A 21,199-nucleotide genomic window follows, 5' to 3' on the forward strand; every position below is an offset into this window, starting at 1 on the left:
CCATACACCTAGAAGTAGGAAACATTTCTTTTGATTTTTTTATTTTTATCTTAAATATTCAGTGTGTGCTGTTTGTTTGTTTTCTGCTTGAAGAAGATGACCAATTTGAAATGTTGCAAATAATTTCTTTATGAAGTCTTTTCCCAGTTTTTATTGCTTTTTCAATACCCGGAGGCAGATTTCCAGCTCATATAAGTTGTCATAGCTTCATAATTGCCAGGAAAATGCGTACTAGCCATAATGGAGCTAGGACAATTTATAACAGCTGAGGATCTGCCCTTTGTATTAATTAGACTTTAAAATAAACCTCTTTCCTCCATAAGCTATTTTGATTCAAGAGCTAGATTAGAAATGCTATTATTTAAAAATGTAAGTGAATTTTATGTGTCTTTTTAAAAAAAATTCCTTTAAAATATATTTTAACAGTTTGATAAGTATAAGATTATTGGAAAACTCATAGTAGCATTACAGTACTATAAAATATCACTACTGTAATACACATAACCACTTTCAGTTCAACATAACAATATAAGGACCCTGTTTTCGAGTGCTTTAACACTTCGGTATCATTAAATCATTATTTTGACTTGTAAAATAGTCATTTATGTGCCTATCTGCCAGACTGAGTGTGTGTATGGAGGATTTGGATATTCTTTTGAGGCACCCTGTAAAAGGGCACTCACCTCTTGAGCACCTCCTAGTGGCTGAACCCCTGCATGCTGTTGGCCAACTTTGCTGTGTCTTCAGTAGCTTGGCCATGTGGCCAAGTCAAAAAGTTCAAAAGAATTCCTTCCAGGTATTAAAGAGTCCAATAACTAAACAGTCTATTTCACCTCAGTAGGGTCTTCAGCCCTGGCTCTTGGCCCTTTAAATATGGTGCATTGTTTGGGCTCCCAGATAAGGCCTCTCCTCTTCCTGGCATTTATGCCATTTTACAAATGGCCCATAAGGGAACCTGGGCCCATCCCCTCCTCTGGGGGCCCACCTAAGGACTCTATACACAGGAGCCACTATACTGCTTACTCCAATCCTCTGCTGCTGTTTCCCTGGGCCTCTTCCTTCCAGGCCCTTTTATTTCCAGCTCTATCTCAGGGCCAATATCTGCAGTCTCAGAGTAAGTGCAGCTAGCCTTAAACTCTAGCTACTTGTCAGGCTCCTTTGGCCAGAGAGGCACCCCCTCCCTCACTCCTCTGGTCCCAGCCAGCAATTGATCTGCTAAGGCCCTGCAGCTCCTTTTATCTAAGCCTGCTGGGCTCTGATTGGCTGTTGCTTGTCCTTCTAGCCATTGGAGGACAAGTCTCTCTAGCTTCCAAGATGGCTTCTACAGTGAGGCCTCTTTAGGTAGTCCTGGAGGACTCACTTTTTCTACCTTTTCCTCCCACCGTGCTGCTTCCTGGGATAGGGTGTGGCAGAGCAGTGGGGCCTCCAGAGGCGGGCCATGAAGGCCTAGTAATCCCATCACACACACTTGTTTGAAAATGGCTTCACCGTATTTATTCCAAAATTAATATCATCCACATGTCAGAATAACTTTACAGTACATTATTTTCCGTAATGATAATGGAAAACCTGGAATTCAGCTTTGTGCAGAAAACTATGTACAAGACGTGCACGACTCAAAGCTCTATTTTGAGGGCTTACATGGGATTTAGGTGATTCATAGGCTTTGGGTTGGTGTTCTGCGCACGAATGGATTTCATTTCCAGGGCGTAGAGTTGGGTATTTTTTCAAGGGCTGTATACAAAACTTTCCATTCAGTGGCCTCAAATTCCATCTTAGAACTGTGATATTTTCATATTAATAGACTTTAATCACTTTGTGTGTGTGGATTTACTTTTTCAGTAAAATGATGCCACCATGGTAATAAAATATATCAGAACTAATTCCAGGTTGCTGTGATGATTTGCTGGAAGAATGTGAAGGTACTTTCTACCCAATATCCAAAGATCAATAACAATTTATTGACTTTTTTGCCAGTTGTGGAGCCTGAGTGTGAAAAAAGCTCTGCTACCACCTATTACTGGTACAGAGAAGCACTGAACATTTCCAACTCTCTCTCAGAGAGTGGGGGTCTGAACTGGAAAATGACTCTGTGCTTGCTGGCTGCCTGGGTTCTGGTTTGCCTGGCAATGATCAAAGGCATTCAGTCTTCAGGCAAAGTGAGTATATTCTTTATCTTAATTACAGTGTTTTACTTCTCTGTACATTCTTACTTGCCACTTCCTTTGCCTGCCCTCTCATAAAATCTGCATGGTCAGACTAAAGGTTGTGACTTATCTAGCATTTTTATAATCTCAAGTAGAGAACTGTTGGTACCTATGCATTAAAACTGTAGACATAACGTTTGGTTATAAAGAAGGAGGGAGTCTGAAGTCTGAGAACCCTTTTTGTTTTCATTTGATATAAATAATGCAGGTAATTTCACCTCTGTTTTATTGCATCACTGATACATGTGCATATGTTTCTATGTATCAGATAAAGGGGTGAGATGCTCTTACCACATCCATGCCTATTTACGGCATGGTAGATTGGGTCCTTATGATCCATTATCATTTTGATCCCGTCTCACAGGCGTCCATGCTGCTGTAACATCCTTTATCATGAGGGCTGGATACAGCTCCCTTTGGAAGCCGGGATTGTTCCTTTTTTATCAGCCATCCCCTTTTGCTGCTGAGGAGGAGGAGGAGAGCAATAGATGCTACAGAGTAATTCTCATGCTTGTACTCTCTCGTGCACTCTCTGTGTGTCAAAGAGTCATTTGGGCCAGCAAGAGAGTAAAAGAGAGCACAAACATGAAAATGACTCCATAGTCCAGTGGTTAGAGCACTGAGGACCCAGCCCTCCTGTGCCAATGACTAATTATCCAGAGTGTGCAGCTTCAGCAGGAGAGAACTCCCACAACAGAATATGCCATAGCCCAGTGGCAGATCCCTGCTCAAATCCCTTCACCTCCTCAGGGAGAGTGGGTCTTGAACTGTGAGTCTCCCACGTTCCAGGAGAATACCCTAACCACTGGGCTAAATGTTATGAGTCCTCTTCCTCCTTCTCCTGTCTGTTTTGTGTAAACTCGCCTGAGGGGCCCAAACCATTAGCTGTGTTTGGAGGCTGTCCACAATCTGGCCCCACACATGACTGAGGTGACAAAAAGTCTTCCCCGGATCTGTGAATTGCTCTGGGGATTAGGTGGGAGATAGGCATGCAGGCGCCTAGAGTGAGGCAGCAGTGTACATTCTCAGAGGCAGAATCATAGGTGCCTAGGGAAATTTTAAAGGAAAATCTTAGGTGCCAAGTGAGTTTAGGCACCTACAGGGTTCAGTGGAAATTTTATGCATCACAGTAAAGCCTAAAACTGGGACAGTCAATAAAGTTACACGTGAGTGTAAATATTTACAGGGTTGGGTCGTAAGTAGGGCTGGCTCAACTAGCATTTAGAAAGGAGACACCTGAGGTATGCTGCAGGAAGGTCTGAAGTTGTGGAGGGGCATTTTGGGATGGACCTAGAAGGTGGCAATGGCAATAATCCTCTCCCCAGGTTCATCCTCCAGTTATTCCTGATCCTAAGTAAGTCTGCAAAATTTGTATTTAACATGACTGCAAGTACTCACCTAGAACTTCCACCCATAATCTCCTGCCCTGGAGGCAAGAGGACTGAGTCATGCCAGGCTGTATTATAAAATACTAGCCAAATTTAAGGAAATTCATCTTTCCTCCACATACAGCCCCAGATAAGAAAAAAAAAAGTTGCCCTTAAGACTGGCTGGTTCTGACGCCTCATGGTTGACAGCATCATCTGCCCCGTTCTTTGCAATCAGAAAATCTTGTGATAGGATGTTACATCAGATCATTGGGAATTATCACATGCCTCTTTAGCATATTCCAGTAACAGAAATGATTTAAGTGTGGCCTGTTTTGACACATTACAAAACTACTGAGCTTTTCAAGCACCAAATTAATTTACTGGCCTTTTCAAGAACGGTTAAGGAATGAAAGATAGCATTTCACTTACTGGATACTGTTTTCTTTCCGCTATGAGATCAGCTAAGTTAACAGTAAAGCGAAAAGATATTTATCACGAGGGGTAGCACGTATCTCAGAAAATTAAGCTTTATGCTTTTAAAACCAAATGAAGTCAGGCTTCAAGTGTAAGGTAAAAATCTGGTCCTTAGCTGCATGGGTGCTGTAGCGTGTATGAGTAGGGTTCTCCTGGCTCAGAAAGTTGGCCTGGATTGTATTCTAGGACTCTAAAGTGTACTAACTTCTGTGCCTACTAGCGCAGTGAGATGTTATCTTCAGGTGAGGGGGAATGGTCCAATCCCTATGGAACATGGCTCAAATCCCATGGATCTTGAGGCATTTGCATACTGTTTTGGACTCCCCTTCCTTCTTGGCAGTACAAATTATTTGGTGGGGTGTACCCACTGGACTACCTGTTATCCCCCTCCCAAAGAGTGTACAAGTTGCAGATTATAACAATGCTGCAAGAAGCAGACACATTCTTCATCATGATTTCTGCCTGAAACAGAGTAAATTTAGAAGCGGAAGCAAAGTGCTTAAGAATGGCTGCTCCCCCAAGAATGGCTGCTCATCAGGACTGACATACCCATTGGATTTCCACGGAACCCCAATTCTGTGTTGTTCAACCAACCAGACCAGATATTGTACTATAACTGTTTCTGCAATTTGGGGAACGATTTGAGTAACATTATCTTGCTTTTGCTCCTTTCTGCACCATGGAGAGGAACAGAGAGTCTGTCTTGCAATTTAATCTTGGTCATGCAATTGTACCATGAAAAGGCACTGACTATAGAAAATGAAACTCTGAGAAAATAAAGGCCATAAATGTTTTTTTAATGATCTTTTAATGTTTTTCAGATCATGTATTTTAGTTCCCTTTTCCCTTATGTGGTACTTATATGCTTTCTAGTCAGAGGACTGCTCTTAAATGGTTCCATGGATGGAATTCGTCACATGTTTACACCTAAGGTATGTGCTTAGTTTCCATTGAATGTACACTTATGGCTTCAATGGCAAATTGTTCATTTATGAATTCTTTGAATAATAAAACAGTGGACTCAGCAGCCTTCTTTCAGGGCCTGCTCCTGCTCCCATTGTAATTAATGGGAATTTTTCCATTGACTTCAGTGGCACAGGATCAAGCCCTTAGAGCCTACCTGCTCCGAAATACATATGGGATCTGTTCCTGTTTCTGTACAAGTCAGTTCTACAGCTGAGTTAAGTGGAAGCAGGACTGGCCTTCACAGATAAATGTTAAATAATATATGATAAAACTGAAGGGGCCATAGTGGCCAGAGAAAAATAACAAGAATGTTACCCCCTTGTTTGAATGTAAGGAGCACCATCGATAGGTTAAAATGACCTGCGTTAGCAATCATATTATTTTTTACTTTCATGATAGTAATGCTAAGAGTCCCTAACTGAGATCCAGGCCCACTGAGTTAGGCCCTGTACAAACACATAGTAAGAGACAGTCTGTGCCCTAAATTAGCTTACCATCTAAATAGGCAAGACAGTTGCCAGGTGAGGAAGTCTTATTCCAATTTCTACAGATGGAAAACCAAGGAACAGAGATATTAGGTGACTTGCCCACTGTCATACAGAAAACCTGTAGCAGAGGCAGGAATTGAACTGAGAGCTCCTGATTTACATTTCAGTGCTTCAAACACAAGACTATCTTTCTTTTAATCATAAAAACACTCTGGGGCCAGATCCTGAAGGACGCTAAGCTCCACAACTCCCACTGAGTAAAAGGGACTCAGCATCTCTCAGGATTTGGCCCATCATGATTTAAACATAGTTGTGAGTACATTACAAATAATGTTTTATTTAAAATACTGATAATTTTTTAATTAAAAGAGTTTAGTAATAAAATTGTTCAAATAAATAATGTTTAAAGAAAAATGGTATTCTTAATATTTTCTATTGGTCTCGAGAAGTGTGTCTCAAAACCTGATTTTCTTTACTATCAAGTGATGGTGTAAATACAGGAGGGGATCATGTTGTTTGCAGTGTATATAACCAGAAGACTGTCAATTGAACATTGGCTTGATGTAGATAGAGTAGCAAACGAAATACATATGGGCCTGATTCAAAACCCACTGAAGTCAGTTACTAGGGCAGAAATATCACAGTATGTGGAGAAGTGTTTCCTTTTACTGCACAAAAACTGAAATGAAAATGCTTTATATTAACAGAGTGAATAAAAATGTGAAAAAAATGTTCTGACATGCTGGTAGGAATTAAGAGTGTATGTTTAGCTCCATCTAGTGAGCAAGCACTAGAAATGATTGTGTGATAGATACAACATTTGAAGTATCGGTAGAGTATATCTGTTTGTACCATTTGTAATTAAAGTACTGTGCATCTTTACAGAAAAATATATATTTCCACCTTCACACTAAAGATCCATTTGTCAGGACTTCCAGGACCAGAATTAGCTTTATGAAAATAGCTCCTTTACTGTTTACATGCGATATATATAATCTTTCAGCTTTTCCAGGAAGTTGGAAACTTTTCTAAAATTGTATTAAAGTAACTTAAGGCATATTTTGCTTAAAGTATGGAAAAACAATTCATATTTTGATGCTTTTATTTTCTTATAAAACTAATGACATTTAAATACAAAGTATGTCATCAAAATTAAGGTCTTCTAATGTTATATATAATTTCATAACATATTTATGAAGGTATGGTTCAGTTTGATCTCAGTAGACAAATCTAATATGACCACCTTAACCATCAACTTCTGATCTTCTTTGAGATCTATGGAAGAAAAACAATATATAAGAACTATACAGTGTTGTTATTCTGTTGTGATCTACTAATTGGGTAGATACTAGATAAACAGGGGATGGAGTATAAATTATCTAGTTTCATCAAAGGCATTCATTGAAATTGGATTGGCTGAAGAAGCAATGCAAATGGAGTTTACAATCAATTTTCAGTACAGGGCCAAAATTTTCACTTGGATATGTGATCTATTTAAGTCAGCAAGAGGTTTATGTGTATATTTGAAGACAGAATTTGACCCACAAATATCAGCATAGGTTATAGTGGCCAGAGTTTACTCTGCTCAGTGAATCTTTCTGCACAGACTATAACGTAAGTGCATTCACAGAACTCTCTCTTTTTTATACAACAAAATTCCACATGATGCTTCATGTAATTCATTTTTGCTATTCAAACGATCTTCAACATACTTTATTTTAATTTTATAAAGGAAATGTACCCCAAAATATCTTAACAGTTGCAGCTCAAATCAATTAATCCACAGTTAAACTGGAAACGTACTACAATGTGGCCTCCAATACCGGGGTACAACTAGCTACCATTTTAATAATGATCTTAACTGGCCAGTGGTGCCTCATTGTGTTCCTCTTGCACCATGTGTAAGCCAGTAGAAATCTTGGCCCATACTTTCCTCCAATGGTATACTTAATATTCAGCTTTGTTCTAATAATGTATAAATAATTTTACATTTGTGCTTTAGCATTTTAGTTGGTGTGGGTTATTTTACAGGATTATATGTTGTCTATCCATACAAAAGAAGTACTGTATTTTGTAGCTGACGTATATTGTGTCTCATTTCAAACAGCTTGAAATAATGCTGGAGCCCAAGGTCTGGAGAGAAGCTGCTACTCAGGTGTTCTTTGCCTTAGGGCTTGGATTTGGTGGAGTCATTGCCTTTTCAAGCTACAACAAGAGAGACAACAACTGCCATTTCGATGCTGTTCTGGTGTCCTTCATCAATTTTTTCACTTCTGTGCTGGCAACTTTGGTGGTGTTTGCTGTTCTGGGCTTCAAAGCAAATATCATAAATGAGAAATGCATTACCCAGTATGAATATTCATTTCTTTTCTTCATTTTTATGTTATATTTCACTGAGGAATTCACACAAGAAATCTTCTGATTTATTATCACTATTTCATTGTGTTTTACAGAAATTCAGAAAAGATTTTAAAACTTTTGAAAATAGGCAATCTGAGCCAGGATATGATCCCCCATCATATCAATTTCTCTAGCATTACAGCAGATGATTACAATTTAGTTTATGACATCATTCAGAAAGTTAAAGAAGAAGAATTTCCTGCTCTTGACCTGAAATCCTGTCTGATTGAAGATGAACTTAATAAGGTGAGAATGATGTTTGTGTCTTCAATGCAAAGATTTTGAATGATTGGGTATTTTATTAGCCATCTGTTATTGTGAAATATAAAGAATGCAATATTTTATACTAGGGATTGGCAACCTTTGGCATGCAGCCTGTCAGGGAAATCTTCTGGCAGGCCGGGATGGTTTGTTTACCTGCAGCATCCGCAGGTTTGGCCGATTGCAGCTCCCACTGGCTGCGGTTCACCATTCCATGCCAACTGGGGCTGTGGGAAGTGGCAGCCAGCACATCCTGCGGCCTGCACCGCTTCCCGCAGCCCTCATTGGCCTGGAACAGCCACGGCCAGTTGGAGCTGTGATTGGCCGAACCTGCGGACGCTGCAGGGAAACAAACCGTCCTGGCACGCCAGCGAATTTCCCCTACGGGCTGCATGCCAAAGGTTGCCGATCCCTGTTGTATACCTAAAAGTTGCTTTATTTTCTGAACAGCCTCATCTGTAAACAGATGGGCCTGATCTAAAGCCCCAATCAGATTTTTTGGATCAGGTCCCTAATCAATGTCTCTGCACTGAGTGACTGTATGCTATGGTCAAGATATACTGATCCTGAAATCATAAAATATAATAAGCCTGATTTTCAGAATTTCTGAGCATGCAATATTATGAGTGGGAGGCAGAATTTGTGAACACAAGCTTACAAAATTATGTAAATAAATACTGACCCACTATTATTTCGACTCACAGTTTGCGCTGTTGTCTCCATTAATCATCTTATGTGGATTTCTTATTGACAGGCTGTTCAAGGCACCGGTTTAGCTTTTATTGCCTTTACAGAAGCAATGACCCACTTCCCTGCTTCTCCTTTCTGGTCAGTGATGTTCTTCCTCATGCTGGTAAATTTGGGACTTGGCAGTATGTTTGGAACCATTGAAGGAATCATCACACCTATTGTTGATACTTTCAAAGTGAGGAAAGAAATTCTTACTGGTGAGTTTTACAAGTTTTCATCTCTCGTTAGCCCCGTAAAATAGGTCTCCTCCTTACAGATGGAAAAGTCTTTGGAGAAGAATAAGAGGTATTTTATGTTTTTGTTGGCGTGAGGAGGTACACCTTGGAATATAGCATAGTGTTATTTAACTGCAGTCCAGTCTGTACTCTCTATCCCCCCCGACATACATAGCTCCATAAAGAATTTTTCTTGTTTGCAATTCAAGTTGTATAATAGTTTCCACTGTGAGCTCCTTTATAGTCAGTCATTCTTAAGTCTCCCAAAATGTTGGCCATTCAAGCATAGACAAGTATGACAATGTAAACAAAAAAGAATGAAAAAAATAAATATAAGATGCTAAAAGTTATGCACAAAGAGGAATGGAAGTTTCACATGCAGCCTTAATAGTGAGTGGCTTGTCCTGATTTATGAGTGATTAATGGGGCATCCTTAACCATCTTTTACTAATCTTTTCTTTGGATAGAGAAAAAAATGAGGTAAAGAAATAAACAGTGAGATGAAATTTGCAGTTCAAAAAGTCTATAGAACTACCACAGTGGACCAAGGAAATTGCCCATTCACTCTGATAACCTACTGCCAGAAATGGCCTATGTCAGACATTTATGAAGAAGATAGCATCCCTGCACCCACCATTCACAAAAAATACATTTTTACTGAGAGTCTGGCCGAGCCAGCAATGCACTAGGCTCCTATGGGTTCCTATACAATTTTGAAAATCCCACTAGGCGCCTGTCTAAATCTTAGGTGCCTGAATACCTTTAAAAATCTGGCCTTGGAGAACTTAGTTAACAAAAAGAACAGGAGTACTTGTGACACCTTAGAGACTAACAAATTTATTAGAGCATAACATTTTGTGGGCTACAGCCCGCTTCATTGGATGCATAGAATGGAACATATAGTAAGCAGATATATATATACATACAGAGAAGGTGGAAGTTGCCAGACAAACTGTAAGAGGCTAATTAATTTAATTAAATTAAATTACTCTGTATGTGTGTATATATATATATATATATATCGTCTTACTATATGTTCCATTCTGTGCATCCGATGAAGTGGGCTGTAGCCCACAAAATGTTGTGCTCTAATAAATTTGTTAGTCTCTAAGGTGCCACAAGTACTCCTGTTCTTTTTGCGAATACAGACTGACATGGCTGCTACTCTGAAACCTGTCAGTATGCAAGCCACTTAGTTAACAAGTAGTGCTTAAAAGGAAACATGTGCTTCAGTTGTTTGCTGGATCAGGGCCTAACCATTTGCCCAAAGGCTAATCAGCAGATATTCATGAGTGCTGAGCCATTGAGTAGAAATGCTCACCACTTCTGAAAAACAGCCCTTACGTTCTTTTGCTTCTTTAAAACCCTATCAAATAACTCATGTAACATTAACATAGTTTGAAAATTAGCTAACTCTGAATGCGTATATGAATGTCCTGTTGGCACGGAATACAATTTTAACACTTCACAATAAACCTTTGTTATGATTTAGGAATTTAAATAATAAAAAACGAAATAAAGTTCCATGATACTACTTTAATCTAACACTTTTTCTGAGTGCTGTGCATTGGTTTTACCTCCATGATTCCGTTTATGTCAGTTGGACTCAAGGGATTACAATTTAGTGTAATGTTTTCAGAATTGATCTCCAATCTCCAAATTCTACCCTGGATTACGCCCAATACAATGCCAGTTGAATTGCACAGCATAAAAACCAACAGGAGAATTTAGTGTGAAGAGTCATAGATACCCACAAATCTGCAATTTTGATTAAAGTGTTCCTGCATTAGTAACTTGCAGCATTATGGGCCTGATTCAGCAAAGCACTCAAGTATCTTCGAATCTCTGTTGCCTTCATTGAGACTTATCACATGCTTAAATGCTTTGGGGTGTATGTGTTCAGATACATTAGTGCTCTTATCAGAGTCTCTATATACAGATTGTTGCATACTCTGGCTATATACAACATGAAGGCACAGAGGGGAGAGTTAACAATTCAGGGCTAATATAAAGTCTGAGGGTGGGATTTTCAAAAGCACACTGTATGGGTCTAAATCTGTTTCCCTGAAGTCTCTAGGATCACTCCTATTGACTTCAGGGGGAGCAATTAGGCCAGTGCTGAGCACTTTTGAAGATTCCACACTAACTTTCCCGGCTTTTGTCAATTTGTGTTGGGCCCTGAATGCTATGGTTAACATCCATTTTTTAGTTTAATAGATGTTTCTTCTGCAATGCTTTAATTCAAAACTTTTTCTCCAAAAGACATTAATAAAGTAAACAACAGTGGCTACATGATAAAAAAAGAGAAGTTTATTTTTATATGACCATATTTACAAGATTATTGTTCTCTTCCCTTACAGTACTTAAGTCAACACATATATTGGCTGGAGTATAACCAGTGGTCATTATGGAGTACTGTTACACTTTGGGGCCAATCCTAATTTTTTGCAGAATTTGTCTCACTGTATTACTGTTGTAGGGCCCAGTCCTGCTCCCACTGAAGCCAATGGCAGAAATCCCATTGACTTTCATCACTGAATTTCATTGACTTTGGGACGGAGATTTCCAGCTGGACTTTAGAAGAAGAAAAGGTTGTGATGCTCTTGCTTTGAAAGCAAGTAAATGCAGATAGTTCCCATGGCAAGTGAATGCAATCTGAATTGAAGTGGCAGTGAATGATTCTACCTAGTAAACCTATATAGCTGTTGGTTTTGAAAAATCTGGTCTAAAACTTTGACCCACTTAACTTTCGTTGATGGAAAGAGAGAACGAAGCATGCACTGCATTAAATGTTCTGTTTTCCTGGATTCTACTCTTACATTCACTTTAAGTGTCTAATGATAAATAGTTCTTGCTTCAGCAAAGAACTTACTTTGCTGAGTCAGGGCTGCCTTTCATTCTAGTAATTCAAATTGTGACTGTTTGCTGCCTAGGGAACGGCTAAGATTCCTTTTATGGCTTTACTTTGCCAGTGCAAAAGTGGAAAGGAAAGAAGGGAAAACTAGTGTCAACCTAGAGTAAAACAATAATTATTTTGATGTTTGGTAACTCTTTCTTTCTTCCTTTCTTTCTCTGATGCATGATTATGGTTACAATTCTCATTTCTGTCCTTTGTTCCAGTCATCTGCTGTCTGGTAGCATTTTCAATTGGCCTGATCTTTGTGCAGCGCTCTGGAAATTATTTTGTCACAATGTTTGATGATTATTCTGCTACTCTGCCTCTGCTTATCGTGGTCATTTTGGAGAATATTGCCATTTCTCAAGTTTATGGGATAGACAAGTAAGTTCAGGAAATGGAGTTGCTCCTTTCTGTGATGGTTAATATGTTGACACTATTCATCGTTATCCTTGTTATTGTTTTAGTTGTATAGGATCAACAGCCCTCTGGATGTGGTAAAGACAGATCCCTGCCCCAAAGAGCGTTCAGATTATCTAGGCAGAATACAAAAGCAGAGAAGGGAAGGGGAATGATGAACTCAAGGGTGAAATCAAGCCTTCATCTTGGGGTTGTTTTTTTCTTGTGTGTGTAGGTACATTATTTTTGGTAGGTTACGGGTATCAGGGTGGGTGAGTCTGTGCTTGTAGGACTCCTGAGTGAAGTGCATTTTTAAGGATGGAGTTGGAGAATATATTGGACCAGGGTAGGAGGGGGGTTCTAAATCTATGGGGGCAGCATGGAAGAAGGCCTGCAAGCATGAGTAGTAGGGGGACACAGAGTGTTGATTAGACCAGTGCAACAGAGGAGAGGAAGTCAGTGGAAAGAGACAAGGTAAGAGAGATGGTCAGGATGAGAAAGGCCTTGAAGTCAAGGAAGAGGAGTATAAATTTGATCTAGACAGAAAGGGGAAGCCAATGGAAGGATTTCAAGAAGAGATAAACATACAGTAGTGGGTGAGGAACAATATATGATTTTTGGCAGATTGAATTATTTTACATAGACTAGAGGGGGCATGAGCAAGTGTCAGGGAAGTCATCAATGAAGAAATTCCAGTAGCTGAGGTGAGAAATAATCAGGCCCTGGACAGTTTTATCAGTGACCTGGGAGAAAACATAAAGTCATCACTGATAAAGTTTGCAGATGACACAAAAATTGGGGGTGTGTAAGTAATGAAGAGGTCACTGGTACAGAGTGATCTGGATTGTTTGGTAAACTGGTCTCAAGCAAACTGTATGTGTTTCAGTACAGTTAAATGTAGAGGTATAAGGAACAAAGAATGTAGGCCATACTTATAGGATGGGGCTCTTTATCCTGGGAGGCAGGAAAAAAGATTTGGGGTTTGTAGTAGATAATCAGCTGAACATAAGCTCCCAATGCAATGTTGTGGCCAAAAGGGTTAACGCAGTCCTTGAATGCATAAACAAGAAAATATCAAGTAGAAGTGGAGAGGTTACTTTACCTCTGTATCTAGCACTGGTGCAACTGCTGCTGGAATACTGTGTCCAGTTCTGGTGTACACAATTCAAGAAGTAGGTTGATAAATTGGAGAAGATTCAGAGAAGAGCTACAAGAATGATGAAAGTGAAAAATATTATAGTGCCTTATACTGACAGACTCAAGGAGTTGAATCTATTTAGCTCAGCAAAAAGAAGGTGAAGGAGTTACTTGACTACAGGCTGTAGGTGCCTACATGGGGAACAAATATTTGATAATGGGCTCTTCAGTCTAGCAGAGAAAGGTATAACATGATCCAATGGCTTGAAGTTGAAACTAGACAAATTCAGACTGGAAATGAGATGTAAATTTATAACAGTGAGAGTAATTAACCACTGGAACAATTTACCAAGGGTCATGGTAGATTCTCCATCACTGGCAATTTTTAAATCAAGATTGGATGTTTCTCTAAAAGTTGTTCTCTCAGTCAAAGGTCAGGACCATACTGTAGTAGATGCTGGACAAACACAGTACAAAAAGGCAGTGCCTGCCCCATGGAGCTAATAATCTAAGTGTAAGAAAAGAGACAACAGGTGGGTACAGATCAACAGGGGAAAGCAAGGAAACATGAGACAATATTGATCAGCCTGGTAGACAGCGGTCTCAGCACAGCACCTAACCCTCAAGTTTTCTGTAGGCATCACAGCAAAGGAAAGTTTGAGGGAGGTGACCTTGTGGATGTTTATGTGGAGCTCCTCCCAAGCGTGAGGAGCAGCATAGGAGAACATAAGAAAGTGTGATGGAGAAACTAAGAAAGTGGGTGATGAAGGCTGTCACCATTGGCAGATCAGAGGCAGGAGATGGCATCTTGATAGTATATGAGAGACGATAGGTAGTGTGGCGATTGGACATGAAAAATCTTAAAAGTGAAGACAAGTAGCTTATGTTTGCTGTGGTGAAGAAAGGGAGCTATATACCAAGGGTTAAAGCCATTTTTGAAATCAGTTATTTTCACTGGTTTTAACTATGTGCCTATCTCTGTCCTTTGCTCACAATGAAGTATGTTCTCAGTGGTATGTTTCCAGGAATTAGATGAGATTTTATGTCATAGTAACCTTGCATGGGACGTTTCTTTCACAACGTTAATTACAGTAGAAACGTTTTGTTACAGTAACATTCAAATAGGGAAATGAAACAGCAAAGGAGTTAAGATGCCATCAGAGTTTGCTGACAAAACCCAAAAGGAACCAGTTCTAAGTTAACACTCTCATTTTCTGCTGGCATTGGAGTATGTGTACTTTTTCATCAGAAAGTCCTAAAACTGTAGGCTTGGTTCAAAACATATGTTGCACTACTAAGGCACAGTGGCAGAATCAAGACCTCACACAGTCAGTCAACAACTGATAAGGTGCAAAACGGTAGCTTGTTGATAATGTAATTTATCATAATATATAGCACACTTGAATTCAAATTAGTTTTGTGACACCTATTTTGTCCTTTCTGGTGTCCTACTTGTATGTGAATTCAAAAGCAATGGCACATTCCTAAATAGATATCCCAGCACAAATATAAACACTTCAGTAGGTTTTGAGTTGGTTCAGGGTAATATTTCTTTTTACACGTATACTGGTTTGGGGTAGCATATTTGAACTAGCACACAGCTGCAAGAATGGGTTGGAAAAGCTCATAACAGTGTGTGTGTGTGGGGGGGGTTCTAATGTGTCACACCTACACAACAGTGTTAAATCTTTCTGAGCTGAACACTGTGGTCTTTCACAATGATTCATCAACATTCAAAATATGTTTCTTACTTATTTGAAGGTAATCTAATCTATATTTGTGACACACCAGGGACTAACCATTGGTCTAACATTGTTTAGGGATCACACTCATTTCTGCTTGAGACTTAATCAGGATTCAAATCTAAGTTTTCTAGCACTCTGAGTGAACTTGATCTGAGCTGATTCAACTCATTATTAATATAGGTACTATTTGTAAATCCATACAATTGATCTAAATGCAGATATTTCTATGTGTACTCTTTATTGGTGTGCCGATTGTTGCAAATTAGCTGATATGTCTGAACTACAGACACTCAAAACCTCAATTTCTGAACTAATAATGTGCATTTCCCCCCAGATTTATGGAGGACCTAAAGGATATGCTTGGTTTTTCTCCAAACCAATATTATTACTACATGTGGAAGTACATTTCTCCTGTAGTGTTGTTATTTTTGCTGGTAGGTAGTATTGTCCAAATGGGATTAAGTCCTCCTGGTTACAATGCATGGATTGAAGAAAAGGTAAGTAATAACATATACCATTGCCAGAATAATGTAACTTTTATTTAAAGTACTTTTGCTAGCCTGGGAAAAGACACTTTGTAATTCATATAGTTCATTACAAAGGTAAACCTGGCCACTTTTGTTTCTAGTTATACTAATACAAAAACATCATTACCTTTAATATAGCATTAGTTCTTTCATTTCCAAAAAAGGTAGTCACTGGATGACAATGGCATTTGTTTGTTTGAATTAAAGCAGAATACATGGTGGTGGTACTGAGCGAGCATCAATTGTTTCACCACTTTGTTGTCATCAGCTATCATATAACTCAATATTCAGATTAGGCATTTCATGGCCACTCCCCTTGGAAGCTGGTACAGCATATCAGTGAACAGCTACTTTATAGAACAATCTGTGATTGTCCAGTATAGTGGGATAAGGACACTCAGTTTTTGGGAAATCTAGCTATATTGTTTTTCAGTGAAGAATTGGTAATGTTCTGTTTTCTAGTTTTTTTGCAACATTAGCACTACTCTTAGTGCTTATTTCATCTCACTTAGCAACACCAAATCTGGGGTTGACTGCTAATCAAAATTTGGGGGAAGTTAATGTGTGATATCAATAGGAGTTTAGCCTGGGTTAGGACTGCAAGCATAGGCGCTGACTCCGTCGGTGCTCTAGGGCTGGAGCACCCACTGGGAAAAATTAGTGGGTACTCTGCACCCACCGGCAGCCAAGCTCCCCTCACCTCCCATCCCCCCAAGCACGCCGCATCCCTCCTCCTCCGCCTACTTCCCAGCTTTTCCTTTCCAGCTGCCGCCAAACAGCTATTTCGCAGCGTTAGCACACTCTGGAAGGGAGGGGGAGGAGTGGGAATGTGGCGCTCTCAGGGGAGGCGGGACAGAGGCAGTGCCAAGGAGGGGATTTGGGTAAGGAGTTGAAATATTGGCAGGGAGGGGCAGAGTTGGGACGGGAACTTTGAAGAAGGGGTTGGAATGGGAGCGGGGCAGGAGGGGGTCAAGCACCCAAGGGAAAGAGAGGAAGTCGGCACCTATGATTGCAAGCTTTGTCTCTTATTAAGTAACAATGTATTAATTGTGTTTCTCTTGGCCCGCATAGGCTACCGCGGAGTTCCTGAGCTATCCACCATGGGGAATGATTATCTGTATATCTCTGATGATATTGGCCATACTTCCTGTCCCTATAGTCTTCATAGTCCGCCGCTGCAACCTTATTGATGATAGCTCTGGTAGTTTGGCTGCTGTATCCTACAAAAGAGGACGGATAATAAAGGAGCCTGTTAATCTAGAGGGAGATGATGCAAGTCTGATTCATGGGAAGATTCCAAGTGAGCTGCCATCTCCAAATTTTGGTAAAAACATATACCGGAAACAGACTGGATCCCCAACTCTGGATACTGCTCCCAATGGACGCTATGGTATTGGCTATCTAATGGCAGATATGCCAGATATGCCCGAGTCTGACTTGTAGCTAGAGAACAAAATTACTTTTTTTGTTGTTTATACTGTATCACTGAACGTTAGCTCTCTAAGAGAAGTTGTCCGCTTCACTTACTAGAATGTGATCTCAGGTGCCCCCTAGCTACAGTCTTTAAAATATCATGACGGTACATATAGTGTAAAAATTCCCTTTGGATTGATCTTCTGGTTTTATATTGCATTAGAACATAAGAAAAGTCATATTGGGTCAGACCAAAAGCCCATCCAGCCCACTATCATGTCCTCTGACAGTGACCATTTCCAGGTGCTTCAGAGGGAATGAACAGAACAGGCAATCATCAAGCGATCCATCCCCAGTTACCCAACCCCAGCCTCCGGCAAACAGCTGCCAGGGACACCATCTCTGCCTATCCTGGCTAATAGCCATTGATGGACCTATCCTCCATGAAGTTATCTAGTTCTTTTTTGAACCCTGTTATGGTCTTGGCCTTCACAAAATCCTCTGGCAAAGATTTCCACAGATTGACTGTGCATTGTGTGAAGAAATACTTCCTTTTGTTTCTTTTAAACATGCTGCCTATTAATTTCATTTGATGACCCCTAGTTCTTGTGTTATGGGAAGGAGTAAATAACACCTCTGTATTTACTTTCTCCACACCAGTCATGACTTTATAGACATCTATCATATCCCCCCTTAGTCGTCTCTTTTCCAAGATGAAAAGTCCCAGTCTTATTAATCTCACCTCATATGGAAGCTGTTCCATGCCCGTAATCATTTTTGTTGCCCTTCTGTGAACCTTTTCCAAATCCAATATATTGTGTTTTTAGATGGGGCGACCACATCTGCATGCAGTATTCAAGATGTGGGCATACCATGGATTTATATAGAGTCAATATGATATTTTATGTCTTATTATCTATCCCTTTCTTAATGATTCCCAGTATTCTGTTCACTTTTTTGACTGCTGCTGCACATTGGGTGGATTTTTCAGAGAACTATCCGCAGTGACTCCAAGATCTCTTTCTTGAGTGATAACAGCTAATTTAGACCCTATCATGTTGTATGTATAGCTGGGATTATGTTTTCCAATGTGCATTGCTTTGCATTTATTCTCATAGAATTTCATCTGCCATTTTGTTGCCCCGTCACCCAGGTTTGTGAGATCCCTTTTGTAACTCTTTGCAGTCTGCTTTGGACTTGACTAGCTTGAGTGTTGAAGGGAAAACACACCACACAAAAAAAATCAGTGATGGCTTAGGTCTGTCAAGATAGCCAAGATTTTTTTTTTTTAATTTAATTTGAAAGCTTTCTGTCTATAAAGTACAGGTGTTACCTCAGTTTGCAGCAATTTCTCAAATTATGTAATATTTCTGACTTGATTTAACTGAAAATCCCTTTTTTGATGTCAGGGTAACTCCCCAGTATTAGAAGTGAGCTACAAAGTAATTCACCAAACCCATATTTCTGCACACATTTGTATATACATTATGTAGATACGCTGTACTTATTTTGTTAGCACTGATAATTACTTAGGCTATTAGCTGAGTACAAAATCTTGCAAACTATTTTCTTATGTAACAGCTGTATAGAAAAATAGTATTAGTAAACCAAGGAGGAGGCTTCTAATGGGAATACGAGTCCCCAGTTCACTGAGGACTGCTTAAGCTGTGGCTGTATATTTTATGTAAAATATTTTCTTTTTCAGTGTGAAAATGATGTAAGAGTGAGTCACTCCAAGACTCTTAATGATTGTGCAGATTCTGCATTTTTTCTATGCTGTGTGCCTAAAAACCTTCTTGATATTTATTGTGGTTACAAGATTACATATATATTATATTTATATAATATACTTGTAATGTAAATATGTATATTAATACTGTATGTAATGGTTTCAAAACTTGAAGCAAGATGGCTTTTTTAATTAGTCTCTTTCTGTTTTGCTTCTGGTTTATGCAAAAATAAATCCTTGGTTTTTTTAGTGAATAATTGTTAAGAACTGTATTGCATTACATTTTAACCTATGAATAAAGAGAGTGAAAAAAGACGTTTATTTGTTTTTATAGTGTAACCCTCCTGCTTATCAGCTGGGCTAGCTGAAAGAACAGTGTTCACAAACTGGAGAGAGGTGCTCAAAGCCTGTAAAAGCAAAAATATATTTAACTGGGAGGTCATGTTTTCATTAAATTACTGCATCAGGAATAAGGATTTTTTGTTATTACTACAATAATTTATGTAGCTCTGTAAATTTACATAGCATTTTACAAATCCAGACATATTATATGCCCTGAGGAGCTTATAAACTATAGACTCAATTCTGCTTTTGCCACAAGTCCTGAGCAAAGAGTAAAGAATGGCTATGTTGCCACAGGGGCAGAACAAGGAACCAGATTGTGTCTCTGGGAGGGGAATGCAAGGAAGTTGGAGCCACTCTCTGGTACCTTATTCTCCTTCCACCCCCCTTCCTCTGGGATTGACTTGCACCTATCCTCATCCTATCCCTGACTGTCCCTCTTCATGTCTACATAGGAGAGAAAGCTGTGAAAGCTGCTTTGTTTCTCTGCGGCTACCTGTGCTTCTGGTAGCCCACATAGGTAAGCCCTATGTTTGCTTATGTCTTTGCATAGGTGTATAAGGTGGCTCAAAATTGTGTGTGATTCAGAATAAAATACTTGCATGTGAAAATAAAGGTCCAGAGCAGGGATCGGCAACCTTTGGCCCACGGCCTGCCAGGGTAAGCCCTCTGGTGGACAGGGCCGGTTTGTTTACCTGCCGCATCTGCAGGTTCTGCCGATCGCAGCTCCCACTGGCTGTAATTCGCTGCTCCAGGCCAATGGGGGCTGCAGGAAGCGGTGGCCAGCACATCCCTCAGCCTGCGCCGCTTCCCGCAGCCCCCATTGGCCTCGAGGGGCAAACCATAGCCAGTGGGAGCTGTGTCACTGTGCCTTCATGGGTCACAACTCAGAATACCAAATTCAGAACAAACTGCTGAGAAATTGGGCAGACACACCCCAAAACTGGTGGTTATTCTCCCATAGGATATACCAAACTAAGTAAACTGGTTTCACCACACTGGCTAATAAGAAGTCAGAAAAGCAGTCTCCTTAGGCATTCCAGTCCTGATTCAACATCCAGGCACTAGACTTAAAGATGAGTGGTTATTTAAAACCAATTTCATTAAACAGAAGGGTTCTTCTGATCCCAAAGGACTACATACCCAGGTCAATATATTACTCAGATCTTACCCAAAAATCACACAGTTGCCATTCCTTTAGTATCTAAAATCTAAAGGTTGTTTATAAAAAGAAAGAAAGGTGAGAATTAAAATTGGTTAAAGAAATCAAATACATACTGGTTGCTTCCAAATCACTCAAAAGTCCTCAGTCCTTTGGTTAGAATGCTCCCATTAGTATAAGTCCATAGTCCAGAGATTTAAGTAGGAAAGAGGCAAAATGGAGATCTTTCCAGAGCCTTTTATAGCTCCTCTCAAGTGAAGGGAAACCCATTTGTTCTCACTGTGGAAAATTACAAGTGACAAGATGGTGTTTGGAGTCACATGGGCAAGTCACATGTCCATGCATGATTTCGCTTAGTCACAGCAGGAAAGTCCGTTAAGTGTAGATGGGCAACTTCCATTGTGAGTTAAGTGTTCTTTAATGGGCCACTCAACTCAAATAGTCCCTTCAAGATGTGCAGGCTAAATACCTTGTGGGCATTACCACAGGAGCACACATATTTAAAATACACGTATAGAGCCAATACTCATAACTTCAAATACAAAAATGATACATGCATACAAATAGCAAAATCATATTCATCAAATCATATCCTTTCCCTAGACACCTTACTTGACATACTTTGTACAAGATTTGTTGCAATTATATAGCAGTGGTAGCAACAATGACCTACATGGTCATATTTTATCAGATAATGTCACATATACCACAGCAGAAT

General features: G+C 39.7%; 1 protein-coding gene across 3 annotated transcripts in view; it reads left to right on the forward strand.

The window, feature by feature from the left end:
* SLC6A15 (solute carrier family 6 member 15) overlaps positions 1-19,395 on the forward strand; it is a 58,585-nt gene extending 39,190 nt beyond the window's left edge. For all 3 annotated transcript variants that reach the window (XM_073327615.2, XM_073327614.2, XM_073327616.2), the window contains 8 exons: positions 1,978-2,159; positions 4,873-4,983; positions 7,613-7,854; positions 7,959-8,151; positions 8,921-9,113; positions 12,252-12,411; positions 15,643-15,805; positions 16,907-19,395. In XM_073327615.2, coding sequence (XP_073183716.1) covers positions 1,978-2,159; positions 4,873-4,983; positions 7,613-7,854; positions 7,959-8,151; positions 8,921-9,113; positions 12,252-12,411; positions 15,643-15,805; positions 16,907-17,278 — 1,616 coding nt within the window. In that variant the 3' untranslated portion in view covers positions 17,279-19,395. The remainder of the gene's footprint in view (positions 1-1,977; positions 2,160-4,872; positions 4,984-7,612; positions 7,855-7,958; positions 8,152-8,920; positions 9,114-12,251; positions 12,412-15,642; positions 15,806-16,906) is intronic.
* The last annotated feature ends 1,804 nt before the right edge of the window (positions 19,396-21,199 follow it).

The sequence above is a fragment of the Lepidochelys kempii genome, chromosome 1 (assembly GCF_965140285.1).
Source record: "Lepidochelys kempii isolate rLepKem1 chromosome 1, rLepKem1.hap1, whole genome shotgun sequence".
Taxonomy (NCBI): domain Eukaryota; kingdom Metazoa; phylum Chordata; order Testudines; family Cheloniidae; genus Lepidochelys; species Lepidochelys kempii.